General features: G+C 35.6%; 1 protein-coding gene across 1 annotated transcript in view; it reads left to right on the forward strand.

Annotated features, from left to right (window-relative positions):
* TTC13 (tetratricopeptide repeat domain 13) overlaps positions 1-22829 on the forward strand; it is a 34442-nt gene extending 11613 nt beyond the window's left edge. Inside the window, exons 9-23 of the mRNA XM_010004237.1 lie at positions 1751-1833; positions 2582-2723; positions 4185-4359; positions 4778-4934; positions 6047-6177; positions 6504-6636; positions 7127-7219; positions 11293-11376; positions 12836-12920; positions 15163-15272; positions 16890-17025; positions 17719-17798; positions 18968-19046; positions 19856-19935; positions 22685-22829. Of these exons, the coding sequence (XP_010002539.1) occupies positions 1751-1833; positions 2582-2723; positions 4185-4359; positions 4778-4934; positions 6047-6177; positions 6504-6636; positions 7127-7219; positions 11293-11376; positions 12836-12920; positions 15163-15272; positions 16890-17025; positions 17719-17798; positions 18968-19046; positions 19856-19935; positions 22685-22808 (1692 nt within the window). The 3' untranslated portion in view covers positions 22809-22829. The remainder of the gene's footprint in view (positions 1-1750; positions 1834-2581; positions 2724-4184; positions 4360-4777; positions 4935-6046; positions 6178-6503; positions 6637-7126; positions 7220-11292; positions 11377-12835; positions 12921-15162; positions 15273-16889; positions 17026-17718; positions 17799-18967; positions 19047-19855; positions 19936-22684) is intronic.
* Positions 22830-24905: the final 2076 nt, after the last annotated feature.

Here is a 24905-nt window from a genome sequence, read left to right on the forward strand (position 1 = left end):
AAGAAGGTCTTCCTGTACTACTTTTAACGTTTTACCATTTTCTGACTCAAAACCTCCATGAGTTTTACATGTAGTAGTATTGCACCTGTTTCTTGCTTGTGTAGTATTTAGAGATACTACTGCAGTTTTTCTGCAGGGAGAGTAATTGGGCAAGGTGTCTGAAATCTTCAGTTTGAAGTGGGGATGGAACAGTGTGATTCCTAAATTCCAACACTGTAGAAGTTTTTATTTAAATTCTGACGGTTTGGGATTTGTTAAGGGTTGTATGCAGAAAACATGACAACCTGGACACAACCCAGAACTCCTGAGTTTCGGCTTAGTTTTTGGTTTGGTTTGGTTGGGATTTTTTTGGGGTTTTGTTTTTAGCAAACAGGCTACTTCTCCATTTTCTTAGTACCAGGCTGGAATTTTTTTCCTCACTCTCGATGTATGCAGGGAGAAATTCAGGCTGTCATTTAACTTATTGTGTGTGTCATACTGCACTCAGAGGAGTTACTTGCAAATAATAATCTGATTTAGTTTCTGATTTTTGGTGTAGGCAGCAGAAAGCTCAGAAACTGATGGTGGAAGTAAAACTGGCAAGGATAAATAATGTCTCAATTTGCAAAACCAAATTTCTGCACCACCACCTCATTCCTCCCAATTTCATTCTCAGAGGAAGTGTCTTCCCTCTCTAATATTCAAGTTACGAGAGATTGTGACAGAGTGACTTTTCATCCCTGGATATACCTTAGCTTCTAGTCAGGTTCAGACTGCCTCTTAAAGGAATGCTATAAACATAATCTCTTAGGTTTTACTAGGCTTGGGATCAGGGTGACAGTGTTTGTTTTTGAGAATAATCTTCTTGGATTTAAAAATTATCTTGAGAGCCTGAGGCTATCAGTAATGGTAGGTGATTATTTTATATTTTTTCAGTAGATATATTTGTGCATGTTGTAGTGCTTAGAATATATTTAAGAGTTTTCTAAGTAAATATCTCTAAATTGACTGAAGATACTAATGATGGGTTTGATTTCTTGCCCTATAGACTTCAAGATACTTTTCAGGCATTTCTTCATAATGTGTAGTAGTTGATTATTCTATCCTAAATTCTAAGTCTCAATACTGTGTTTGCCAATTTATATAGACAGTCCAGTTAAAAAACTTGAGTTCTTAGTCAAATCCTTTGAAGAGGAAGATCTGTTTGAGCATATGCATATAATTACTAGTATCTATCTTATTTTTATTACATTGTATTCCTCACAGCAGCAGTGTGTCCTGCAGTGTGAAGATGATCACTTACTCTGTAACCCCTCAGGAGGGTGTTTGCTAACTGCAACTAACACAGAATGCTGTGAAACAATGGAAGGCAGAGTACAGATCTGAAGGAGTCTTTTCAACTGTAAAGGTTAAGAGGTGTATTATGAATGACGAAGACTAAGGAGAAGCTGCTTTTTCTTGGGACCAGACTGAATTTTGAAAGCAGACTCAGGAGATTTTAATCTATGAAATGCTGAAAGAATTGTTCACTCCCATAGCATATTAGACAAAGGAGTTCCTGCCAAATCTGTTGTTGCCATAAAGAATGTTGAAGTATTTCATTTGTTACATAATGTTTATTATTCTATAGATTTTTTTTAAAAATAAATTCATGCCTTGTTCATTCCAAAGGTTTTGGTGAATAACACTAAATCCATGGCTAGTAACTACTGAGGATGCTAAAACGAAATATATACAGCAAGTGAAAACGTTTTCTGTTGGTGTCTTGTAGGAAGCCATTGAATCATTCAAAGAAGCTCTGAAGCAGAAAGCGGACTTTATAGATGCCTATAAAAGTCTGGGACAAGCCTACAGGTAATTGCATTCAGAAATAGTTTTCAAGTCAGCTTTTTATCTGATTGTGTTCTTTAAAATACACTTTCAAGTTTTATGTGTTTGTTACAAGGCACTGCAGAATCCTAAGTGTATTTATTAGCTCCTGTAAGGCTACGTTAGGCTATGTTCAATATATATAATTTTTAGGCTTGCTCTGCATTTTTAATTCAGTCTCCAGTAGCTCTTTGAATCTCCCAGACTCAAATTTTTTATTATACTTTCTCTGTGGCTATTTTTACTAAAAGCTGTCCTGCACATGGAGTAATTCCAGTCAGTATGTTTTCAGTTAGTTTCATCTTGTAAACACCATATACTTTCTTCTTAAGTATCTAAGTATCTTTTTTTTTTTAAGTGTTTATATTTAGAAGGTGAAAAGACCTGTTATAGATGATGTTTTCCAAGAATGCTTTTTGTGGCAGCTTTCTTTTAATTTCTGAAGAAATATCATAGGGGTGTGTGTGTGTATGGTTTCTGTCCACTGAGAATTATGAAGATTTGTGGTCTTGTGGAGTTGTATGTCGGAGAAGATATTTCTGGGACTGCAGCTCTTCTCTTAATACCATTGAAGAACAGTTGCAGAATTACTTTTCAAAGAAGTTTTCCATTCGTACTGTGTAACTCTTTAATGATGTTCTCTTTGGACACATTAAAACAACTTTTAGTAAGTAATTTTATTGTCACTGTTGCCTTCTATATTCTTCGCTTTCTGCTTTATGGAATTGTCTAGAGAACTTGGCAACTTCGATGCTGCTACAGAGAGCTTCCAGAAGGCTTTACTGTTAAATCAAAATCATGTTCAGACATTACAGCTCAAGGGAATGATGCTGTATCATCATGGTAGCCTAGACGAAGCACTAAAGAATTTTAAGGTGAGCAGGCCCTACGTAAGTACAAAATGCTTTAACAAGGACTAGTATTCAACAAGTGCAATAAAATGAACAAATGTCAGTTTTTTTTGTTCTGAATGTCTCTGTGCATTTGATCTAAACTTTTGTTTTGTGAACTCTGTCTTAGAAGATGTATTAAACCTTTCAGTTTTTAATTAACCATATAATACTGCTATAACTAAGATACTTCCTCTGGTTTATGGATTTCTAAAGTCAAGTTAGAATGTTTTGAGTTTGTTTTGTTTGGTTTTTTTTAAACTGATCATAGTGTTCTTGCCAAAATTGTTAGTTTGAGTTGAAACCTAAAGATTTTTGCATAGCTGATGGAAGATGGAATTTACAGGTTTTTTTGTAACTTTAAGCTTAAAATAGGCATACAAAGTTCCAATATTTATCATTTTTTTTCTGAGATCTTTTCTTTGTTTTGAGAAGCTCTGAATATGTTGTGATTCATTGAGCTTGTAAAAATGCATATTTCCATAGGTAAACAAAATCCTGCTTCTCTCCATTAGCATTAATTGATGGCCTCAGTTTGTAGGCAGAAAATAAAGGCATATGTTAATCATATGTCCATATCCTTAAAAAAAAGAGTGAAATAAGATGTGGAACCATCCAATCCCTTTCTGAATTCCTATCTGTTTATCCCAGGGAGGGCATTTCATGTGTTATTACCTATTCACCTTCTCTAACACAACTTGTAAACGCTGATGTATTTGAAAAGATACTTCAGTTTTTATGATGGAGATGCTCTTCTAAATGCCTGTAATTGCTAGAAGAGTCAGGGCATTAATTTTTAAATTATAAATACAAATTTGCCATGTGTTAACCTATAGTAAATAGTTGACTAACATAATGAAGTGTACTAATGCATGAAATAGAGAAGATAATGGATGGAAGAAATGGCACTATATGTTTATGTTGAGCTAGCCAAAAATTACTTATTTCTAATATTGCCAGCAGTGTATTTTGTCTAATTTCATTCAACTGAAGTTGACATTTCTGTAGCGCTAATGCCATTAGAGCAAACAATCTATTTTTGTAACAATTAAACTGTGATCAAAAGCATGTTTGCACTGGCAGTTCCATTTTTTTTTTTTCCCTTTAATGAAGTTGAAAATCTTTATTTTGTACATTTGCTAGCAATTTGTGTTCAGCATATCTGTAAAACTTCTTCAAGTGATCTTTTTTCCTAACCAGTTAAGTTTATTTGAAAAGCATGTTTGCACTGGCAGTTCGATTTTTTTTTTTTCCCTTTAATGAAGTTGAAAATCTTTATTTTGTACATTTGCTAGCAATTTGTGTTCAGCATAATTTTAGAGATAAATGATCTTAATAATCTGTAAAACTTCTTCATGTGGTCTTCTGACCTAACCGGTTAAGTTTATTTGAAGATACTCATTCTTCCTCTTGATTGATGGATGTTCTGTTCCTTTAATTTACTAGAGATGTCTACAGCTAGAACCATACAATGAAGTATGCCAGTACATGAAAGGTCTGAGCCATGTTGCAATGGGACAGTTTTATGAAGGCATAAAAGCTCAAACTAAGGTTATGTTAAATGATCCACTACCTGGTCAGAAGGCCAGCCCAGAATATCTCAAAGTGAAATACCTCCGAGGTAAGTTGGAATTGTTTTGTTTGTTTGTTTTTAAAATTTTCTTAAATCCTTTGAGAACCCTAAAAGTGCAAGCAGACATATAGTTATGGCCATTTTAAAGAATTCATCACACATTCTCATGAGCATGAGTATGTCTTTAAAAAAGGTGTACACTTATTCTTACTGTTCATAGAATTAAAAACTGGGACCACAAATGAAAGATACATTTTTGTATAATGATAAAGTATGATACTTAGTTGAAATAGACTTATTAGTTAATTTCCAAGATAGATATAACAAAATTAAGTTGTCTAAGAGTAATAACTTATTAAAGTTGTGTTGGATAACTGACAAATGTATAATCTGATTTTTATTTTGATGTAATTACGTAAGTACGTTGATTATGCAAACAGAGTTTAATTTTATTTCTTCCCACCAGAGTATTCTAGATACTTGCATGCACATTTGGATACCCCTCTTACAGAGTATAATATTGATATAGATCTTCCTGGAAATTTCAAGGACCACTGGGCAAAAAATCTTCCTTTTCTTATAGAAAATTATGAAGAACAGCCAGGGTTACAACCACATATAAAGTGAGTAATTTATCGGTTTTTTTAAAGCTTATTCCAAATGGTTTTTTCAGTTTGACTTTTAAAAGTGCTGTTCCAAGGCATTTTAACAGCACAAATGTTTAATGCTATATCAAAGTGGGATTCCACTGAGAGTGCAAATCCTTTTCAAAATCATAGGGATTGGAGTTGGTTTAGCTCATGAAAGAGGAAGAATGAAACTTAGGGTTATTTACTTTACTTTTGTCATTACATAATTAACAATATTCACATAACATTTTGTGTTCTATGGCCTTACTGATTAACTATTGTATTTAATTTTTTCTTGTAAATGATGTTAAAGAGTTTGAGATGGTCAGTGTTAGGATTATATAGCACCCTTATTACAGTTTCTTGTGCGTGTTAAGTTTTTATTTTGTTACAGGTGTGATTTCCTAGATACTTAATAGATTTTTAATGGCAGCTGTGTTTCACTGGAAAAAAAAAATACTGTCTGGAGTAATTTAGGTAACCAGTATTTTAGGAGGAGGGTGATTTCAGTCAACAGAGCAGGGCAGTTTATTAGAATAGGCTTCAGCCTATTTCTCATGCTGTAAACTAATTTCTAGCTGTATTGTCATGTATTCACTTTTATCTGTGTAAAAATTTGCGAAGTTAAAAGTGTGCTTTTGTGTGCATAGAGTAGAATCCACCTTTTATTTTTAGCACAAGAAGCTTTTATAGAATTAAAGAAGTTATGGATTAAGGCTTTCAGTTTATATACATATTCTTTTCATACTTAAGTGTTCCTCAGGGTCAGTGTAACATGAAAGATAATGAAACAATGTAACATCTAAGGATCTGTGAAATTTATTTAGTATCACTTATTATGAGCAAGTCTGAAAGTGAAATGGTGGCTGTCACAGTAGTAATTTCTGCCATTGGGTTCACTGATACCAGAATTTAATTTGAGATATGGAGTGTGGCTGCCATGTACTGTGTATCTTCAGTGGGGTGGGAGGTTCTTTGAATGTTCTTTATATTGCTTTTAAGTATTTCTTAAGAAAGTGACGTTGATTGTCAGACAAATCTATTTTACAACTTTCAGGACTTTTGTTGCCAAGTTATGTCTGATACATGTTTTTCTCCTCTGTAAGAGATGTGTTATTTCAGAATTTTGAAAGCTATAAGCCTGATGTGCAAGAACTCATATGTGTAGCTGATCATCTGGGTTCCATGATGCAGTATGAGACACCGGGATTTCTTCCAAATAAAAGAATACATAGAGGTATGCTGAAAATGTTCTGTAAATTTGAGTTGGGAAAAAAAGTGTTGGTAATTTAACACTATACCTTTGCCATCTGCAAATGAGTTTTATTGCTCTGTTCCTTTCAAATTAGATAAAAAGTTTAAAATAATCATTATGTCAGCAATTTCTTGACCTAATTTGGAACTGGAAATTATGATCTCCTGGCTTTTATTGATGTCATCAATTCTTTTCCTGTAAATACATTCACTTCCCTACTTCAGTTTTCCTACCTGTACAAAAATGAGTGTTTGGCTCTAATGGGTTTTCTGTTGTTTGTCCCTCTCTCCTCCTCCCTGCACGCCCAGCAATGGGGTTGGCCACGCTAGAAGTAATGCAAGCTGTGCAGAGGACTTGGGCTAACTCCAAAGTTCGGATGAATGGGAAAACTAGACTGATGCAATGGAGAGATATGTTTGATATTGCTGTGAAGTGGCGAAGGTAATGGTAAAAGAGAGAGAGAGCAAGCCTTGTGATGGTTGTAGTAATGATGCATGCTTCTATTAACCAAGAGGCTGAAGTCATGGAGGAGAAAATGAGCACTTACTACCACTCTGTAACTGGAAAGTATTCTGATGAAAGATAAGAGTGATTTAGGTACAGTGAGTGCACTTCTGAAAATACTCAATGTTGCTTCTTTTTGTTAAAAAAAGAGTTTGGAATAGCATTTTCTGGCTGAGGCAAAGCTGTGAGTAGGATAAATTGCAGCTTAGGCTATCAAAAACTAACAGTTCCAAACTGCAGCAACATAAAGTGCTTGCAACTTTTTTTTTTCTTATGAAAATTGTATGGGCATTTCAATAAAGGGCTTTTTTTTGGTGATCTCTGAATTCTGGCTTTTGCCTAAAATTACTGGTGTTTGAACAAAGCTTAATTAAAAAGCTACATGGGGTGAAATGTGTGCCTATATGAATGTCCTTTGTCTTTGTAGGATAGCTGACCCTGACCAGCCTGTACTTTGGTTGGACCAGATGCCTGCCCGAAGCCTTAGCAGAGGTTTCAATAATCACATAAACTTAATCAGGTATGAGAGTTTTTCCAAACAACCTTCCCCAATACCTAAGCGGTTGCACCAGAATTTACTGGCTGTTCATGAAACAACCTATTACAGTATTGAATGTTTATGTGTTTATTGTTTTGCTTTAATATGTATTTTATATTTCCTAACGGAACATTTGGGTTTTGTGCACCTGACATCTTCCCTCATGACGTTTTCCAGAATATCAAGTGTACACCTGAGTTATAGTAAAATCTTAACTAGGATCCAAATGATGCATTTTTAATGTGCTGTTTTTAATTTCAAAATCACCTTAAATGTACAAGTGATGACCATCACAGTTGTAATTTTTTCAAATGCTGCTTCTCAGAAATAGTGGCAGCAGTAATGAAAAATGTTGGTTGTTTAGCTTTAATACCAATTTACAATAGAGAGGAAAACTGTAGTTCTTTTAGTTGTTTTCAAAGCAAGCAGTCCTAAGTAAAGCAAAAATTACAAAATAAGTAACCAGTGAAAAGTAACAGTTGCACTTTCAAACAAAGGTAAAATTTTAAAAAACAGAACCACTGTTGTACGTTCCATCTTCTCCCATGCTGCAAGACACAGTGTTGTAGTCAATGACAGTGCGACCTCCCATGAGGTGGTAGAGGTGAGAGACTCACTGTGGCAACATCACTGTCAATCACAGGAGCAGAGTGTGTTTGTGTAAGCAAATATGTAGCCAGGTTTCATCTATTTCCCCCCCACCATGGGATATACTGAATCTTTGATCTGTCATTCTGCCTTTATATCTATTTCTTTCTTTTTTGAGAAGCTGTATGGAAAAATGAGGATAAGAGAAGCAAAGCCTTCTCAAGAATTATTTCAGGTGGAAAAAAGCAGCAGTATTATAATGTTCATGTACAGAGGATAATGAGAATTGTTCCATGCTTTTGCTTCCACTCTACAGGGTGGACCCTAGCAGCCTCCACCTTGCTTTAGGGAGTGGTTACAATGCAGGGTTAAACTCCAGTGCAAATCAGTAGTTGCCTTGCAAGGTGTGTTTATTCTTGAACAGTCTTATGCTCAGGCTCCTGTCTTCACTCAAGCCAAGTATTACTTGTCCATTTCTGCTGTTGCTGCATTTCTCTCTTCCTTACGCATATGATGCAGCAGAAAACACAACCATCTGTACTTTGAGACAAGGAAGCATTCTATACTTCATCTGTTTCTTTCTGGTTTTATTTTAAATGGGAGAGTAAAAGCTTAATTTCTAGGTGACGAGCACTGGCAGAAGGGTATTCATGTAACGCACTGGATCATCATGCTGAAAATGTCATTGAACATTTAATCTGGGGAAATGTTTCCCTGTATAGGATTTCTGTGTCAGCAGCTCTGTTTTTCACTGCCCAAAGTACTTTACTTGTTCTCCTCTCATTAGACAATGCTAGCAAAATTAATTATTTACTGTACCAGCTGTTTTGGTGATTTCATGGAAAATAGAAACTAGAATAAGCTTTGTGGGCTTTCGGAGTGGTAGGACCACAGTGAATCTAATTCTAACCATTTGGTTTTGCCTCAGCCTTGACTTTCATGGATCTCATCAGCATTTTGATCCCATTTTTTTGATTGATAGGTAGTAGTTCTCTAAAAATTATTGATTTGGCAACTTTTTGGAAGAAACAATAGATTTGAAGCAGCCTAAATACTTCTGTCTTAGTGATTAAACATACTTTAGTACTGCATGATGATTGCATCCTATTTGATTCTGGAAATACATACTTGTTTGATCATTCTACGTCATAAATAATAGCTGCTTTCATTGGTCAGCTTTCTATAGTGATTTGTTTCTGCTTTTGGATTCCCTCCCAATGATTTCATGTGAGGTTGAGGGATTAAATAAGTTATTATATTAAATGGTAATATGTTTTTTAAATTTATTTTACTTTTGAAGCCTTTTCAAGTCCATTATGGTTTCTAAATGGCATTTTGCTCTTAATGGATTATACAAATCTGTATATTCCCCTTCTTGCATTATTCAGCTGTAAAATGGCTCCTGATTGAAAATATTAATAGGGTACAGAGCTAACACATTTTTATTGGTAGTTGAGATCACTTGGCCATTTTTAAGGAAGATGTATGTTGCTTTCTATTTGGCTTACAATTTGAAAGTTATAACTGTATGACTAAGGCTGAATTATTTCTATAGCATGGCTACCTGAAAATGAGGTGTAACAGTTGATTTTATTTTTTTTTTTAGGCTGACAAATGACAGCCTTCCTGGTTATTAACTATACAAAGATACAAGCTCTTTAGTCAAATAAGTGTAACAACAGAAGTCGGGTGTTCTCTTAGTATTTGTAACAGATCTAGTCTTGCTGAGTTTAAGCTGTTTCTACTTTCTACTTGGTCTAAATTGCACACCAGTAATTTCTGGTGTACAAAGGTTTTTGGAATAGATATATGTTAACCTTTTTATTTCCTCAGAATTCTTTGTCCATTATTGTGCAGTGATTTCTTGTCAAATGAGTCTTGGCATGGAGGCAGTAGCATTCAATGACTGCTGAATTACATTGCCTTTTGCAGAGTGGCAAAATGTTTGGGGAGTGTCAGAAAGCACTCTCTTGTTTGTTTTGAGTTAATTTTTGGACCTTTTGTTAAAGGTGTATAAGAAACATCTTGCACTTCACAGTGTTTGATAAGCTTCCAGATTTTAACTTTCTCAAGATGGAAGTGTGTCAGCTGTCACTCCTTCTTCAAGACAAGTGCACCTTTAGCTTATCTCCTTTCTGCCTTAAATGATCAAAGCGACCAAGTTTCATTGAAAGTAGAAAACGGAAGTTATTTTCATTGACAAAATATGAATTTCAGATCAGTTGAGCATTAATGTTATACTTAAGTCGAATTCTTGGCGGTAGTGTTTATTAAAAAGGATAAAGAGTGGGGGAAAAACACAAATACCTTCTGACCACTCACCGAAGGTCTTTCCTTGCTATTACTGCATCTAGATGGCCTAACAAAATGATAGGTCTAGTTTGGTTCTGTTTTCTAAAATGCCACTAAAGGAAAATTCTTATACTGACACGTTTCTGCCTGTTGTACAGGCATTTTTTTAATACTGATGGAAAGTGATGGGACGTACAACAAGAGCAAATTATGTATATAGATTTTGCTTCATTCTTCTGTTTTCCCTACCTCCCTGTCCTATATGAAGATATGTATTTGTGTTCTAATTCTGTTCTGTTTTTAAGGACAGTTTTTGCCATTATTCTGAGACTAGGCCTATTAAAGTATAAGACTGTTTAGTGAGACATTAGACAGGGAATTAAGCTGCCAAAAATCACTTAGAGAGGGAAAAAAAGCTAAGTGTACACACCTTCCTGTGATTGACAGTGGTTTTGCTTCCTCAGAGAGCGATAACATTTGCTTTATAAAATCTTGTTTTGTAGACTGGGAGAAGAGGAAGGACTCCTACAAATACAATAATGGTATGTAATTTTTCCTCTCAGAATGGTTGTAATCCGAGCAGGTTTCTACCAAGTTTTTAATGTTGGGTTTTTTCTTTTCCTTAGTAGTCCAAGGGAAAATACAAGACCTTTCTGATGTTTTGTTAAACGATTACTACTTGTAACTGTTAGGAGTCAAAGCGAAATTACTTCAGTACAGAGGGATGTAGGTGAATAAATAAAGATATATGTGGTGTCTCAGAGCAGATCAGCATGTATTTTGGTAGATATGTAAAATGGAGAGTGTTGCTTCTCAAAGTAAATCAATATGCAGACTGAGGGTTTTCTCAGAGCTCTGCAATATCTGCAAGTGTAAACAACTGCCTAAGAAAGATTATACCTTGATACAAATTGGTAATTATCATATGGATAAGATTTACTGGATGTGGGCATGTTGAGAATGGGGAAATATACATTAAATGTAGTTTATCAGAGAACACCAACACTAATGATACATGAGCTTTTGCAAGTTCACTCTGGAATTTATGTTGAAAATTAGGAGTGAGCAGTTCTTAGGTCTGGAACGTTGGGTTGAAGAAGAAGATTTTAAGAAAAACCTTTTATTTTCATTGGGTTGAAGAAGATTTTAAGAAAAACCTTTTATTTTCTTTGCAGGGGACAGGTCATTAACATGCGGTACCTGGAATATTTTGAGAAAATTCTCCATTTTATTAAAGACAGGATCCTTGTTTATCATGGGTAAATGGCTGGTATCTTTTTTCTCTTGCTTCAGTCCCCTTGTAATACTGATTTGAAATTTACATAATATAATTTCAGAAAGTCTGAGAGACATTTTCTTAATTTTAGTGAGTTCTGTTTTTTTTAGTAACTTTTCATTGTCTTATTTCCTTTTGAAAATGTAAAATCCTATTCATTGCCATGTAAAGAAACTGAAACTAATAGGAGAAAACATAATGAATTACAGTATATCTAGAAATAATAAAGGAGTTGAATTTGTACCCACAGTTTTGGCATGAGTGGGTCTCAATTCTTTCTAAAAATATGATTTATAGAAGATGCTGGGTTTCCTTCTGTTATTTTCTGAATATTGAGATTAATGTATTAAATAGTAGGAGTGAGGAAAAAAGCTAAAAGAATATATGGACAGTAGTTTTAATTCAAACTACTCTTTGAAAAGTAGTTTTAGAGGAGCAGAGAATCTTTACATCCTGTTACATAGATGGGTCAGTAGACCTTGTCCTGGAACAGAAGACAGTTGTAGAATCTTGAATGAAAGAATGTGACTGAAGGTAATCTGAAAATGTATGTTGGCATTTATTTCAAGCTTTGATCAGTTTTTAATTAATAAAATGACTTCCCCACCTGTGGCTCATTTGTGGCAACAGTGTTTTAACAGATAATGTTCAAAACAAAGGAACTCTTGTTACCTTTATTATTCCACTTATTTTTTTTGCCTGATAACTCTTACTAATTATTGAGTTCTATTTCTCAATCTTATTACGCTACTTAAATATAAAAAAATTAAAGTGCAGAAAATCCTTATAACCATTGAAAACATGTAAGTTTAAAAAATGTATGATAGTTGCTGAAGATAAACAAGTTCTGTAATAACGGGATTCTATCCTCTATTGGGAGACAGTTTGTTCAGAGGGAGCCATCAGCATTTGACCTTACACCAGGACAATTTGTGGTGTGATTTTTAAATTTTTTTTTTATATATAATTCTGTTCTTAAAATCTGGATTTTCAATGATTAATAAATACTAGAGCACTAGTTCAATAGGCTTCATCACAGTCCAGCTGTGTCTGCAGCTGTGTCTGCACCTTTCAGGATACACAGATGCATATATTTTGAGAAAAGTATTTTTAACTATTCTTCTTCCATCTTTCTCCATCAGCAACACCCTGCCCACATTCACTCATGCAAATACTGTTTTAATGAATGGCCAACAGCAAATAAATAAGGTAAACCTGAAATCTGAAGTTGACATTTGAAGCTGAAAAAATAGAAGCTGAGCCAAAGTAAAAGGAAATTACTTTTCGAAGAACAGGAGAGCATGTGGCCAAGTAGGAAGGCACTAAGTTTTAGAAAATAAAGAACTTCTAATAACTTATTCCAAAATAGCTTATTAGATTAAAGCTAGATGGATTTCCAAAAATGTGACGTGTTCAACTCTTCCATATTTAATTTTTTCCAGTGCTAATAATCCAAAAGGACTATTAGAGGTTCGAGAAGCTTTGGAAAAGGTACATAAAGTAGAAGATCTTCTTCCCATAATGAAGGTAAATTAAAGAAAAACTTCAAAATATGATAAAAATGATAAAATGTATTCTGGAAGATAGCCAGTTCCTCAGAATGTAATCAGTGTATAAGCTTAAAATGACTAACTAGAAACACTAACTCAGGTTATTTCAAAACTGCATATATAGGGTATGACACTCCCTTTTAATATATGCAGACACGTCATACATATTTGAAAAGCTTGGCCTAACTGAATTGGTAAAGAAATGATAGGAACAAACAAAGAAAATATTGAGTATAGTTCACTGAAGCCAGCCTTAACTGGGAGGGTTTGTGGTCAGGTCCACCTGGGCTCACATTGTGCCTCTACAGTGTGAGATAAAAATTGAAGATGTCTGCTTGACAGATGAGGAACATGAAAGCTCTTTTTTCCTTAGGTTCATTAGTGCAGGTCAGTGCCTGGTTGGGCTGGCAGGGGGAAAGAGGGGAATAGCTGCTCTTAGTGACTGATGGCTAATCTCAAATGAAATCTTGGCTTACATTCTTGTGCTTTGAAAGACTGTCAGTTTACATGCAAAATGATTTATACTGTTATTTCGACTAAAATAGTAAGACTTGAGCTGGGTTTAAGGAAAAGGTCTTCCCCTTCTCCCCCCATTACCTCAAATTAATCTAGAATGAGCAGCATGTAAGTGTTTAGGTTTGGGGAAACACTATTACAAAGTATTTATTTTTAAAGTGTTGGACAAGATTTAATTTAGAATATAATAAAATTTGGGAAGAAACAGTCATTCTAAACAGAGACAAACAAAGCTTTCTTATCAAATGTGTCAGTGCTGCGATTTAATGTCTAAGCAAAACTGATGAATTGCCATAGAGCAGAGTTCTCTAAAGATAAGCTGCTGCTACTACTGGTTGACTGTCTGGGTTTGGATTTGTACATGCTAGTAGTGATCACTCACTTGTGTGCTACAGACACCTTTACAGAAGCTATGTGGCTCAAGGACTAAATTTTTAATGTTGGTTTTTTTTACTATTATAAGTGCCTTCAAAGAACCTACCATGATTTTGGAGGTCCCTTTTATATTACTGTCTTGTTCTTGGCCTAGAAAGGTGAAGCCAAATGGATAGTAACTGAACCTAAACAAAAATTTGTGATGAAGAGGTAGTAGATGTTGGGATGGATAAACAGTTAAATGTTCCCTGCTGGCACACGAATGTGCAAATAGGGAGCTGTAGAACACCTAATATGGCTGCTGTTGTATTGTAGGCCAGACAATGCTATTAGTGGACTTAAAATTATAGGTTACTCCAAGAGGATGGTGTAAATGTATAAACAGTGGACTATACATGGCTTAATTCAAAATAGATGTCTCAACTGGCAGCAAATATTCTTTCTGGTTTTCATAACCTGTAGATTTTGTTCTAGTTTGAATCTCTGGTATCCCATTCCAAATTGTATGGAAGTGGAATGCTGTTTCTTATTAGAAGTTTTAGATTTGTTTCTTTAAAATAAATGATGATTCTCTTTAGGCAAAACATCTTAAATCACACGTTCTATCTTAAAATAAAGAACTGCCTGAGTGATTCATTCAACATTCTTGCATAATGGTCATTAATAGTGTCTGTATAAAATGAATGTCTGCTAATATTGATGTAGTTTGGTTATTCAGGTAGCTGGGGAATGTTGTATGTCAAAAGCTGGGCTTTTGGCTTTGCTTAAATACACTTTGCCTGGTTTATACAACTCATTGGCTACAATATTACACTTAAATAATGTAGCTTTGTAAATTTTTTAAACTTGGTGATATTTCATTCTTATGAGGATAAATATTAATTGAAAGTGGATCACAGTGAAGAACTTGTTGCTGTGAGCTGTATTCTGGAACCTACACTTAAGACTTAATGCAGCTACCTCTTAGTGTAAACATAAAACAGGCTCTCAAATGCTGTTACTTTTACATTGTTACTCCAAAAGGTTACTATCAACATGCAACTTGTGGAGAATTCTGTACAATTCAAACTGTTTTGTAAAGTTTCAGAAACAGGGCTGCTTTATGTTTGCTATATAAAGTTTAAAGTCAATATGCCTCATTCAATATTTATGATTTCCATTCAGTAGGAAATAAAGGATAAATGAAAAAGTGTGACTGACAGTAACTTTATCCTGTTCCCTCAATTTGTCTGTTTTCATTTCTGCTCCAGGTTTTTTAGGTGTTTCTGAACAACAGCTAGGCAGTCTGCTCACTCTAATAGTACCTTTTTTCTTTTTCCTTTTGAAAGCAGTTTAACAGTAAAACAAGAGATGGGTTTACTGTGAACACAAAAGTCCCCAGCCTCAAGGATCAAGGGAAAGAATATGATGGGTTCACAATTACAATAACAGGAGATAAGTATGTTTGCTATTTTCAGTGGTTTAGGTACATTAAGCAGTTATGAAGTATTAGCAATTAATCTTCTGAAATGTAATTTCTACTTGCATAAAGTGGCTTTTGTTTTTCACTTGTGGCAACTGGTAAAGAACTAAAAAAATTTCACTTGAGGACTTCTGATTCCTGTTGTGTTCCTTCACAAAAAAGGGAATATGGATAACATTAATTGATGGAATGGGCCCAGTTGAGATGATTCTTTAGCATATAGCACAAAAGTGAAGAGAGATGTTATTCATCTCGAATTATAAAATGCGTAAAGGGGAAAAAATCTTAAAAACCCTCAGATTTTATCCATGTCAAAATACATTTCTTGTTGTGGGACTTTGTCTGTTATGAGGACTGAAAAGTCGTGAATAGAATGGAAATTTCTGTGGTCTGAGAATGGAGGAAACTCTCTTTTATTCTTTATTTTATGTTTATTTTTTAGATGTTTGTGGATGTTCTGTCTGCAAATGCCAATTTAGATATGAGGATACAATCAGAAGACTTTAGATCACTCTTTGGGCTAGATAGCAAATTTGTCACTTTATGGATACTGGCTCCTTGTCTTCCTGAAGAATAAACATTAATCTGAAGCTCAGAAGTTCTATCCTACTACTAGGCAAAAGCTTTGGCATATGAAATTTAAAATTCCATAGTTTGGAGTTTTTCCCAAAACTTGTGTGCTTCTAATAAAGGGCATGGAAGCCAGACTTCTCTTCTAAAGTGTTAACATATCTTCTCTAGTTTTTTAGTTTTGCATTCTAAATCATATAACTATATACAGTGAAATGGCATTAAATATATGGCCACACTGTTTTAAGGAAATTATTTTAGTGTTAGTAAAATGTTATAACTTTGTTCTGCACAAACTTTGTTCAGTATTAGTCAATCTGTTTTGATCCAAAGTTTGTAACTATGCTTTCATACCAAAACAATTCCATTTTACTAGTTTAAAAGTTAAGAAAGCTACAGTTTGCCTTCTATACAAAAATCTCAAGACCATGAAGATATTTTAATATTTCGTATTTCTTATGCATTACCTGAACTTTAAGTGAAACACTAGTGCTTGTCAGGTATTCTTCAATGGAAATATTTCATCTGTGATTATACAGCAGTCTTTATATATTCTTTTCAGCCAAACTTACAGTCTGACAAAACATATTTAATTCAGTGATTTTTAATTTATTAATTTTTTTTTATTTTAATGGAGAGGGACAATTTACATAATGTCCTGCTTAAGGAAATTATAGAATCATAGGATGGCTTGAGTTGGAAGGGACTTTGAAGATCATCTAGTCCCAACCCCTGTGCATGGGCAGGGACACCTCCCACTAGACCAGGTTGCTCCAAGCCCCATCCAACCTGGCCTTGAACACTTCCAGGGAGGGGGTAGCCACAGCTTCTCTGGGCAGCCTGTTCCAGTGTCTCATGACCCTCATAGTGAAGAATTTACTGGAAAAAGAGTTATAGGTCAAAGGTCAAAATAAGGTGGTGTTTATCTGTAGTACATTTGTAACTTACCCTGGATATTAATTTATTCATCAAGTTACTGTTCAAAAAAGTTCTTACCTCCTGTTTTTTTCATCTACTTGATAGAGTGGGAAACATATTATTTTCAGTAGAGACTCAGACAACAGAAGAGAGAACACAGCTGTATCACGCAGAAATAGATGCGCTATATAGGGATCTAACAGCTAAAGGAAAAATTCTAATCCTATCTGCAGAGCTGGGGGTAAGGCTGTTTTAGTGGAAATTATTAATTCCATTATGACATTGTATTATGGTTTTATACCTTCTATTTCTTAGTGTTATAATAATTTTTCACAGAGCTCTTCCTAAAATTGACTGCTTGCTTAAACCCAATTCTGACAAACAACATAAGAAGTTCCCATTATTCTGTCTGTTACTTTAAAATTTGCTTCACTTTGCTGCAGTAATAGAGAGACTCCAGGCAAGGTCTCAGTACCACAGTGTGTTCTGTTCCTCCCCACCCCACCTGCCCCTATTTTCTTTATTTTTCTCATGGGTCTGTGTTCACTGTTTCTTCATCCTTAGAAGTGCTACTTAGGATTTGGCTCATGGTGGTTACACAGAAGATAAGTAACATGACTTAAGAAGCACTAGAATTGTGTTTGAGTTGATTTGTGTTGCACTGAGAATCTGACTACATTTGAGGTTCTTCTTTCCAGTTTTCATCTTTTAATACCATGAACTGTTTTTCACCTAAATTTTAAACGTGTAACAAAATAATTTGTTTAAACACCTGTTGATCAGAATTCAACTTATTAATTTGATAATTTTCACATTTGAAATGTTCTTTAAAAAAAAAACACAACACAGTACTGTAAGACTTCCTAATATGTATTCCTTTAAATGGTATTACCTGACTGTTAAATTTAATTTGCTTTTTTTTGCTCTTGCTTAGGAAGTAGATGCTGTTTGCAACTTGATCCTGTCATTAGTTTATTACTTCTATAATTTAATGCCACTTTCAAGAGGATCTAGGTTAGTGATTGTCTTTTATCATGTCTGTTTTCTTGGATGCATGCTGTAAAATGTCCACGTGTTGCAGTATCTTTGTACATTTTTAATTAAAAAAGCTGAAAAAGCTCTGGATTGAGCTGTGTGTCCTGCACAGTCTGATTTTTGTGCTGTTATGATGGTGGGTACTGACACTGTACTGTTTTAAAAGCTAGTTTGTAATTGCTAATGGTAACTGTTCATAGCTGCATGTATATTTAGAATGATGAGTAGTCTCTATTTATAGGCTTCAGCTGAAAGATGGAAAAGTGTCATTTTTAAGTTGTAATGCTTGGATTCCTAATCCATAATTACTTTACACCACTAAGTTCACTCCAGAAGCTTTACCAAAATGTGTATTTAAGATGAAATATACTTTGAGATAACGTATGTTAATAAAATACACTAAAATATTACTTTAGTAATTTATTGCAATTGTTTGGGTCACCAGATCCTAGAATAAAATCCCATGTGGCAGATCTGTTCAACTGAAATTCTAGTTTAATTCAAATCTGGCTGTGTCTAACACTATTATGAATCTCTGTTCCACAAAGCACTGAGGATATTAAAGCTTATTATTAAACACAGGTCAGTAGAAAATAATTTTTTTAAAGTACTGAGACTTCATTTTATAATCAGACTTTGCCTTTGTCTTGAAGAATGTAAAAATTAACAGAAATTATGTCTGAATTTTACAATTTAAAAAATTAAGTTAAATTTTAAAAAACGTTGAGTAACTGAACAGTTTTACAGTGACTCTAGCTCTCTTACAGTAGAGCTCATAAACTCTTCTGGGCTGCAGCTAAGCTTCTTGAGAACAGGAGTTTGCTTTGTTTCCAGCTCTCTGGAGTCTTAAGAACTCCTTAGTCTGAAACTGCAACTCTGACTACTGTAGAAACAGTGTTCTTCAGTAGTTAAACTCCATAGGATCTTAACTTCATTCCAGCGGTGGTGGAAAGTAATGGTGATTTCACTTTTTAAGTGTTTTATGCTTGTTTTTACTTCTAAAATAGAGTAACTATCACTGTAATTTTACTTGCCTTGTATGAAACCATACTAAGATTCTTTGTTTTCTAGTCTGAAATAGCATTATGGAAAAACTTCTACTCCACTTTGTTTTGTTGGCTTTGATTTTTTTTCTTTTTTTCTTTTAGTGTGATAGCTTATTCAGTGATCATGGGAGCACTAATGGCAAGTGGAAAAGAAGTATCAGGAAAAATCCCTAAAGGAAAGGCAAGTATCAAAACAGACTGGGTCAGCTTTGGAGGAAGTGATGCTTGCAAATGTGTGGAAGGAGCTGTAAGAACGAACAGAAGTTGCACACTTGTTTACTAGACATGGGTTACCTGCATACTGTGGTGTCTTGCAGCCTGAGAGAGTTTTGGAAGTTTCATTGCTCTTCTGACAGTGGGTGAGATGGAGATAGTATGTCCAGTAAATCTGGTTAGGCAGATTTTAGCAGTTTCTGTCTCACAGTAGTTACATATTGGTAACTGAAGCATTTCTAGGGTGCTGAGCTGCACTTTTCAGCTTTCTTTGAGAAGAGTGCTGAGAACGTTTGGACATAATTATTTGCTTAAGTGTTTCAATACTAGTGAACCAATGTTTTTGGCTGAACATTGTTTTGCTGAAAACTTATTTTTAGCTGTAGGTATGAAGTTGCACAGATTTCTTGGCTAAGGGTAGTCAAGCTTGTCTGAAAACCCACTGTGGAAAGAAGCAGTACAGAATGCCTGAAAAGTCCAATATTCATCTGCCAATCATTTTAAACAATATTTTGCAGAATACAGTATGTAGAAATGAGAAATATCCCCATTTTATTTCGACATTGTAATAAATGGCTAAAGACAGTCAATATTTTCTGGCAATGGCTGATACGTATAAACATGTTGTTAAGAGATAAAGAAATAATGGGGTTTTGTCACAAAAGGAAGTAAAAAGTAAAATGTATATGTTAAGATTAATTGACGATTAACTCCCTGAAATTAGATAACTTAAAGCTTGTCTGATTTCTTAAGATTTTTTTGTTGTTGCATTTTCAGCTGGTTGATTTTGAAGCTATGACAGCACCAGGGTCTGAAGCTTTTAGCAAAATTGCAAGGAGCTGGATGAATCTAAAAAGGTAAATCTTTTTGATCAGATGAAGGGGTGAGGAAACAAAATATGAAAGGCTTGAAATTTAAAATTTAAACCTATACTAAAAAAATGTGACTTTGATATGAGTTTAGTAAATGATTCAGTGTATTTTTTTAACACCATTTAGGAATCGATGAGACTAGTTTTGAATTTACAAACACAGTAGTTTATTTCTAGTCTAACAGAATAGTTAGGAGTCTAGGCATTCAGCTATTTGAATATTAACCTCTGAGAAAATTATTTGGGTTAATATTTTCTTCAGTTTATCCAGTGGTCAAATCTGCCTTTTCTTATTAATTTTTTATCATTAGTAAATCTGGTGATTGAGTCAGCAAAGCAGGGAAATATTTTAGCTTTTTTTCCTCCATTCTTAAAGGCTCTTTTAAAATGTATATAAAAAATAAATTTCTTATCTTTTAGTGCTTTCTTATTTCAGAGGATAAGTATTTTCAAGGTAGATGGAAATTTTGAATATACAGAATTACATCACTTAGCATAACTGCATTACTTTTTAAATTTTCCTATGAATTGATTTTTGAATACTCAACACATTAATTCCTTGACAATATTGTGAATCTGGTGCATTTTATTTGTACCTTAGAGGTTATTCCCCACAAAATCTAAAAATTGGGCTAGAGGCAAAATCAGTTTTAGTATCCTTCAAGTCAGGGTCAAGACACTTAAAGGGTGCTGAGAGAACTGGATGATGTCCTTACAAGGCCATCTATAGGCTCTGAAAGGTTGTGCACATCAGGGGCATTCTTGGTGACTGCAAGGAAGGAAATCTTGCATCCATCCTCTAGAAGGACAACTCTGGGGAGTTACAGGCTGGTCAGACTCGGTTTGATTCCTGGGAAAGTCATAAAGTGAGTCATCTGGGAAAGCATTTCAGGATATGTGAAGGAGAAGGTGACTAGGGCCAGTCAACATGAGCTTACTGAATGTTGTGTGACCCAATATTATTGCTTTGTGCAATAAAACATCAAGATTTGGGAATAAGAAGAGAGTTGTTGTTGTTTATTTTTCTTCAGCAAGGACTCCCACAATACTCTCATACCAGGAGGGTATGTTATGGTCTGGGCAAATGGACAGCTAGATGGGTAAAAAGCTGTTCAGATAATCTGATTTAGGAGATAGTCAGCACTTTAGACCACACGTAGAATACTGCATCTAGTTTGGGGCAGCTGCAGTAAAGAGTATGCTAAATGGGAGCAAATTCAGTAGGCAGCCACCAAGATGGTCACAGGGCTAGAGCACAGGCCTTATCAGGAGTGAGCTGGGCTTGTTCAGCCTGGAGAAGAGAAGGCTTTGGCCAAACAGCAACTTTGCAGTACCTGCAGGTATTGAGAATATGGTGCTGGGCAGCTTTTGGTGGGAGGACAAAGGGCAATGGTGCATGAGTTGAAACAATGTTCAGACTGAGCATAATCTTTTCACACTGAGGGTAGTCGAGCAGCAGAGCTGCTACCCAGGGACGATGTGCAGTCTCCCTCCCTAGAGATTTTTCAGGACCTGACAGGATAAAGCCCTGACATCCTGTTCTGATTTTGCAGTTGACCTTGCTTTGAGCAGGATGTTAGATCACAAAACTTCTGAAATCTGATCTAACCTGACTTACTCTTGAGAGCCTGAGGAACTCTGCAGCTGCTGTTAGTGCTGAGTATCTCATACTGATGAGTGGTGTTTAACTTCACTAGACTATATAACATCAGTTCTCAGCCTGGTGAATTTCACAAGACTATAAAAATCTATTTCTAAATGAGGAAAGCTATAAAGAAGACAGGGGCATCTTTGTCAGACTCCGGGTAAAAATGTAAATGCAGTCAAAATCAGCATTTATCAAGGAGTGACATTTTTAAACTATGGTGTAGCAAGAAGTTGTGTTTTTTATTAAAAGTAGTCTGCACAAATATTGAGACTTGATTGTCTTGGAAATATAAAATATTTATGGTTCCTGCAATTTTGTAATATAAATCTCCTAATTTATATACTCAATTTCTTTCTTAATCCTCTCTCCATGGTGGTTGAGTTGTGTTTTGTTTTGGTGTTGGTTTTTTTGCTTTTTTCCTTAAGACATGTCTTTACCAAAGGGGAACTCTTTTATTGGGAGCAAAGTCAGTTTAAGCCATTTCAACCCTACCTGTGTGTTTCTGACCTTCTCATTTGTCCTGTTGAAATTTGTGGGAATCCACAGCAAGCCAGATCTGGAAACTCTTTTCCGTTAAAAACAGTCTTGACAAAACCAAAATTTATTTTTAACTGGGACAACTCCTTAGTGTAGTTCCACCAGTAGTGTTGCTGGCTCAAATGAGTGATGGAATGAGCTAGAGTGAAGAAAACGCTAAAGTTGATTTTGCTTGATGCTGAGAAAAGTAACTAGAACCACAGCCCAAAGGACTTGAAGTAGTTATGTGAAGGCAATTAACTTGAGTAGCTAATTTGTCTGTGGTAGAAGAATAACAGTGGGTAGGGTAAGTAAGGCTTGAAGACTTGAAGTAAAATTCTGCTTTAACTTCTGCCATTTCCGAAGGCTGTTTTATGTAGTCGTTATGTTCATTCTGTATACTGAGGAGTCATGAGAAGCAAGAGGTGGCTGTGGGTAGCAGATGCTTCAGTTCAGGTCCCAGATTTGTTGGAGAAGGGGAGGAAAAGAAATGCAAGCTAATGTGTTAACTTTCAGGTAAATCATAAAACTTGGCAAAAGATAAATAATTTTCTTTTTTTTCTCCTCTCAGTATTTCACCTTCTTACAAGAGCCTACCATCAGTATCAGAGACTTTTCCAACCCTGAGAACGATGATTGAAGTACTAAATACAGACTCATCTCATTGTCTAAAAAAAACTATAGTTGTTGTATAATTTATACAAATAAAAGGCCAAGAGGTATTGCTTCATAAATTATTTTGAAGGGGAAATTATGGTCAAAATGGTTTTCAGTTTGTGTTTTCTGGGGTTTTTTTTGATAGAATAAACTTATTTGACTAGTTAGCACTAGAATAAAAAGGCTCTTTTCATGACCAATAATGTTAAAAATGAAAAAAGAAGTAGAGCTTGTTCTGGGGCCAAACTGAAAAGCAATAAGAAATTTCCATCACAGTTATGATCTGAAGACACCTGCAGCAAGTTTGCTGATGACATCAAGCTGTGTGGGGTGGCTGACACGCTGGAGGGGAGGGAAGCCATCCAGAGGGACCTTGACAGGCTGGAGAGGAGAGCTTATGCCAACCTCATGAAGGTCAACAAGACCAAATGCAAGGTCTTGCATCTCAGCTGGGGCAATCCCAAGCACTGATATAGGCTGGGCAGTGACTGGCTTGAGAGAAGCCCTGAAGACAAGGACTTGGGAGTACTGGTGGACGAGAAGCTCAACATGAGTCGTCAGTGTGCACTTGAAGCCCAGAAAGCCAGAAAATATCCTGGGGTGCTTCAAGAGAAGCGTGGCCAACAGGTTAAGGGAGGCGATTCTCCCCCTGTACTCCACACTTGTGAGACCCCATCTGGAGTACTGTGTCCAGTTCTGAAGCCCCTATTACAAGAAAGATGTTGGAACATCTTGGAACATGTTGGAATGTGTCCAGAGAAGGGCCACAAGGATGATCAGAGATGGGCTGGAACACCTCTCCTATGAAGACAGAGGGTTGATGTTCTTCAGTCTGGAGAAGAGAAGGCTCTGAGGAGACTTTATTGTGGCCTTCCAGTATGTTAAGGGGGCCTGCAAGAAAGCTGGTGGGGGACTTTGTAGGATGTCAGGTAATGATAGGACTAGGGGGGGAATGGATCAAAACTAGAGGTGGGTAGATTCATATTAGATGTTAGGAAGAAGTTCTTCACCATGAGGGTGGTGAGACACTGGAACAGGTTGCCCAGAGAGGTGGTGGAAGCCCCATCCCTGGAATTTTTCAAGGCCAGGCTGGATGAGGCTCTGAACAACCTGATCTAGCAGGAGGTGTCCCTGCCCATGGCAGGAGGGTTGGAAGTAGATGATCTTTAAGGTCCCCTCCAATCCTAGCAATCCAATGATTCTATGATTCTATACTGCAGGTGAAAATTTATTTTAAAAGATAAAAGTAATCTGCATTGGCTGTACTATTGCACTACTTGCCATTTGGTTTTTTCAAAGCCTCTGTCTTCTGCATGGAAAACTTCCTGAGCTGTACATGTGTGAATAATTGGTAAGCACATAGGCATTTCTTGTAATGCAATCCAGTGAAGGAACAGATGTCAACTTAAAAGAATGGGTTTCAGGAAAACATTTGGAAACAAAAACAAACAAATTACATATTTGGAGTTAGGCTCTTGGTGAGTAAATGTCAGAAGGACAGCAACTGTACATCAGTCTCCCTTTTTAAGTACCCGGTGGTGGTGGTGGTGGTGGTGGCTGGCAAAAGCTATGAAAGGTTTGACAGTATATTGGAAGAGCTTGCTAGGGCTCCTTGAGTTGTTTTGGTTGGAAGAGCTGGGCAGCATTCTGGAAAGACAGGCTTCCTGTAGGCAGGGCTAATTCAGTGCAAACAACATGGACGGTACCATGAGCCAATTTCAGACTGTAGTAGTGATGGTATTGTTTCTGGTGAGCCCTAATGGAATTATACTCATTTTAGCTTGAACTCTGTGACTTTAGAGCTCTTCATCATGTCAAGTGATTTCAGAAACAGCAAGCAATGGTGGTGCAAATGTCTGGTTTCCTCAGTAGCTATGGTGAACTTTTTTTTCCAGCCTGAATATTCTGCTTTCAGAAAATGCACAAAACCATTCTGTTTTAGATACAGCTTTCAACTTGTTTAAATATTGACAGTCTAAATTGTGATTCTGTTTCTGTCATCTTTTACACGAATAGTCTCTTATTTACTTTGGTTTGTTCCAGTATTCCAGAGGTTAGGGCCTTTTTTTGGGCAATTGAAATGGTATGTCCTAACCATGTAATATGAGCCATGCTAAAGAATAAGTTGTTTACCA

Source organism: Chaetura pelagica, unplaced genomic scaffold, assembly GCF_000747805.2.
Source record: "Chaetura pelagica isolate M959 unplaced genomic scaffold, ChaPel_1.0 scaffold708, whole genome shotgun sequence".
Classification (NCBI taxonomy): Eukaryota; Metazoa; Chordata; class Aves; order Apodiformes; family Apodidae; genus Chaetura; species Chaetura pelagica.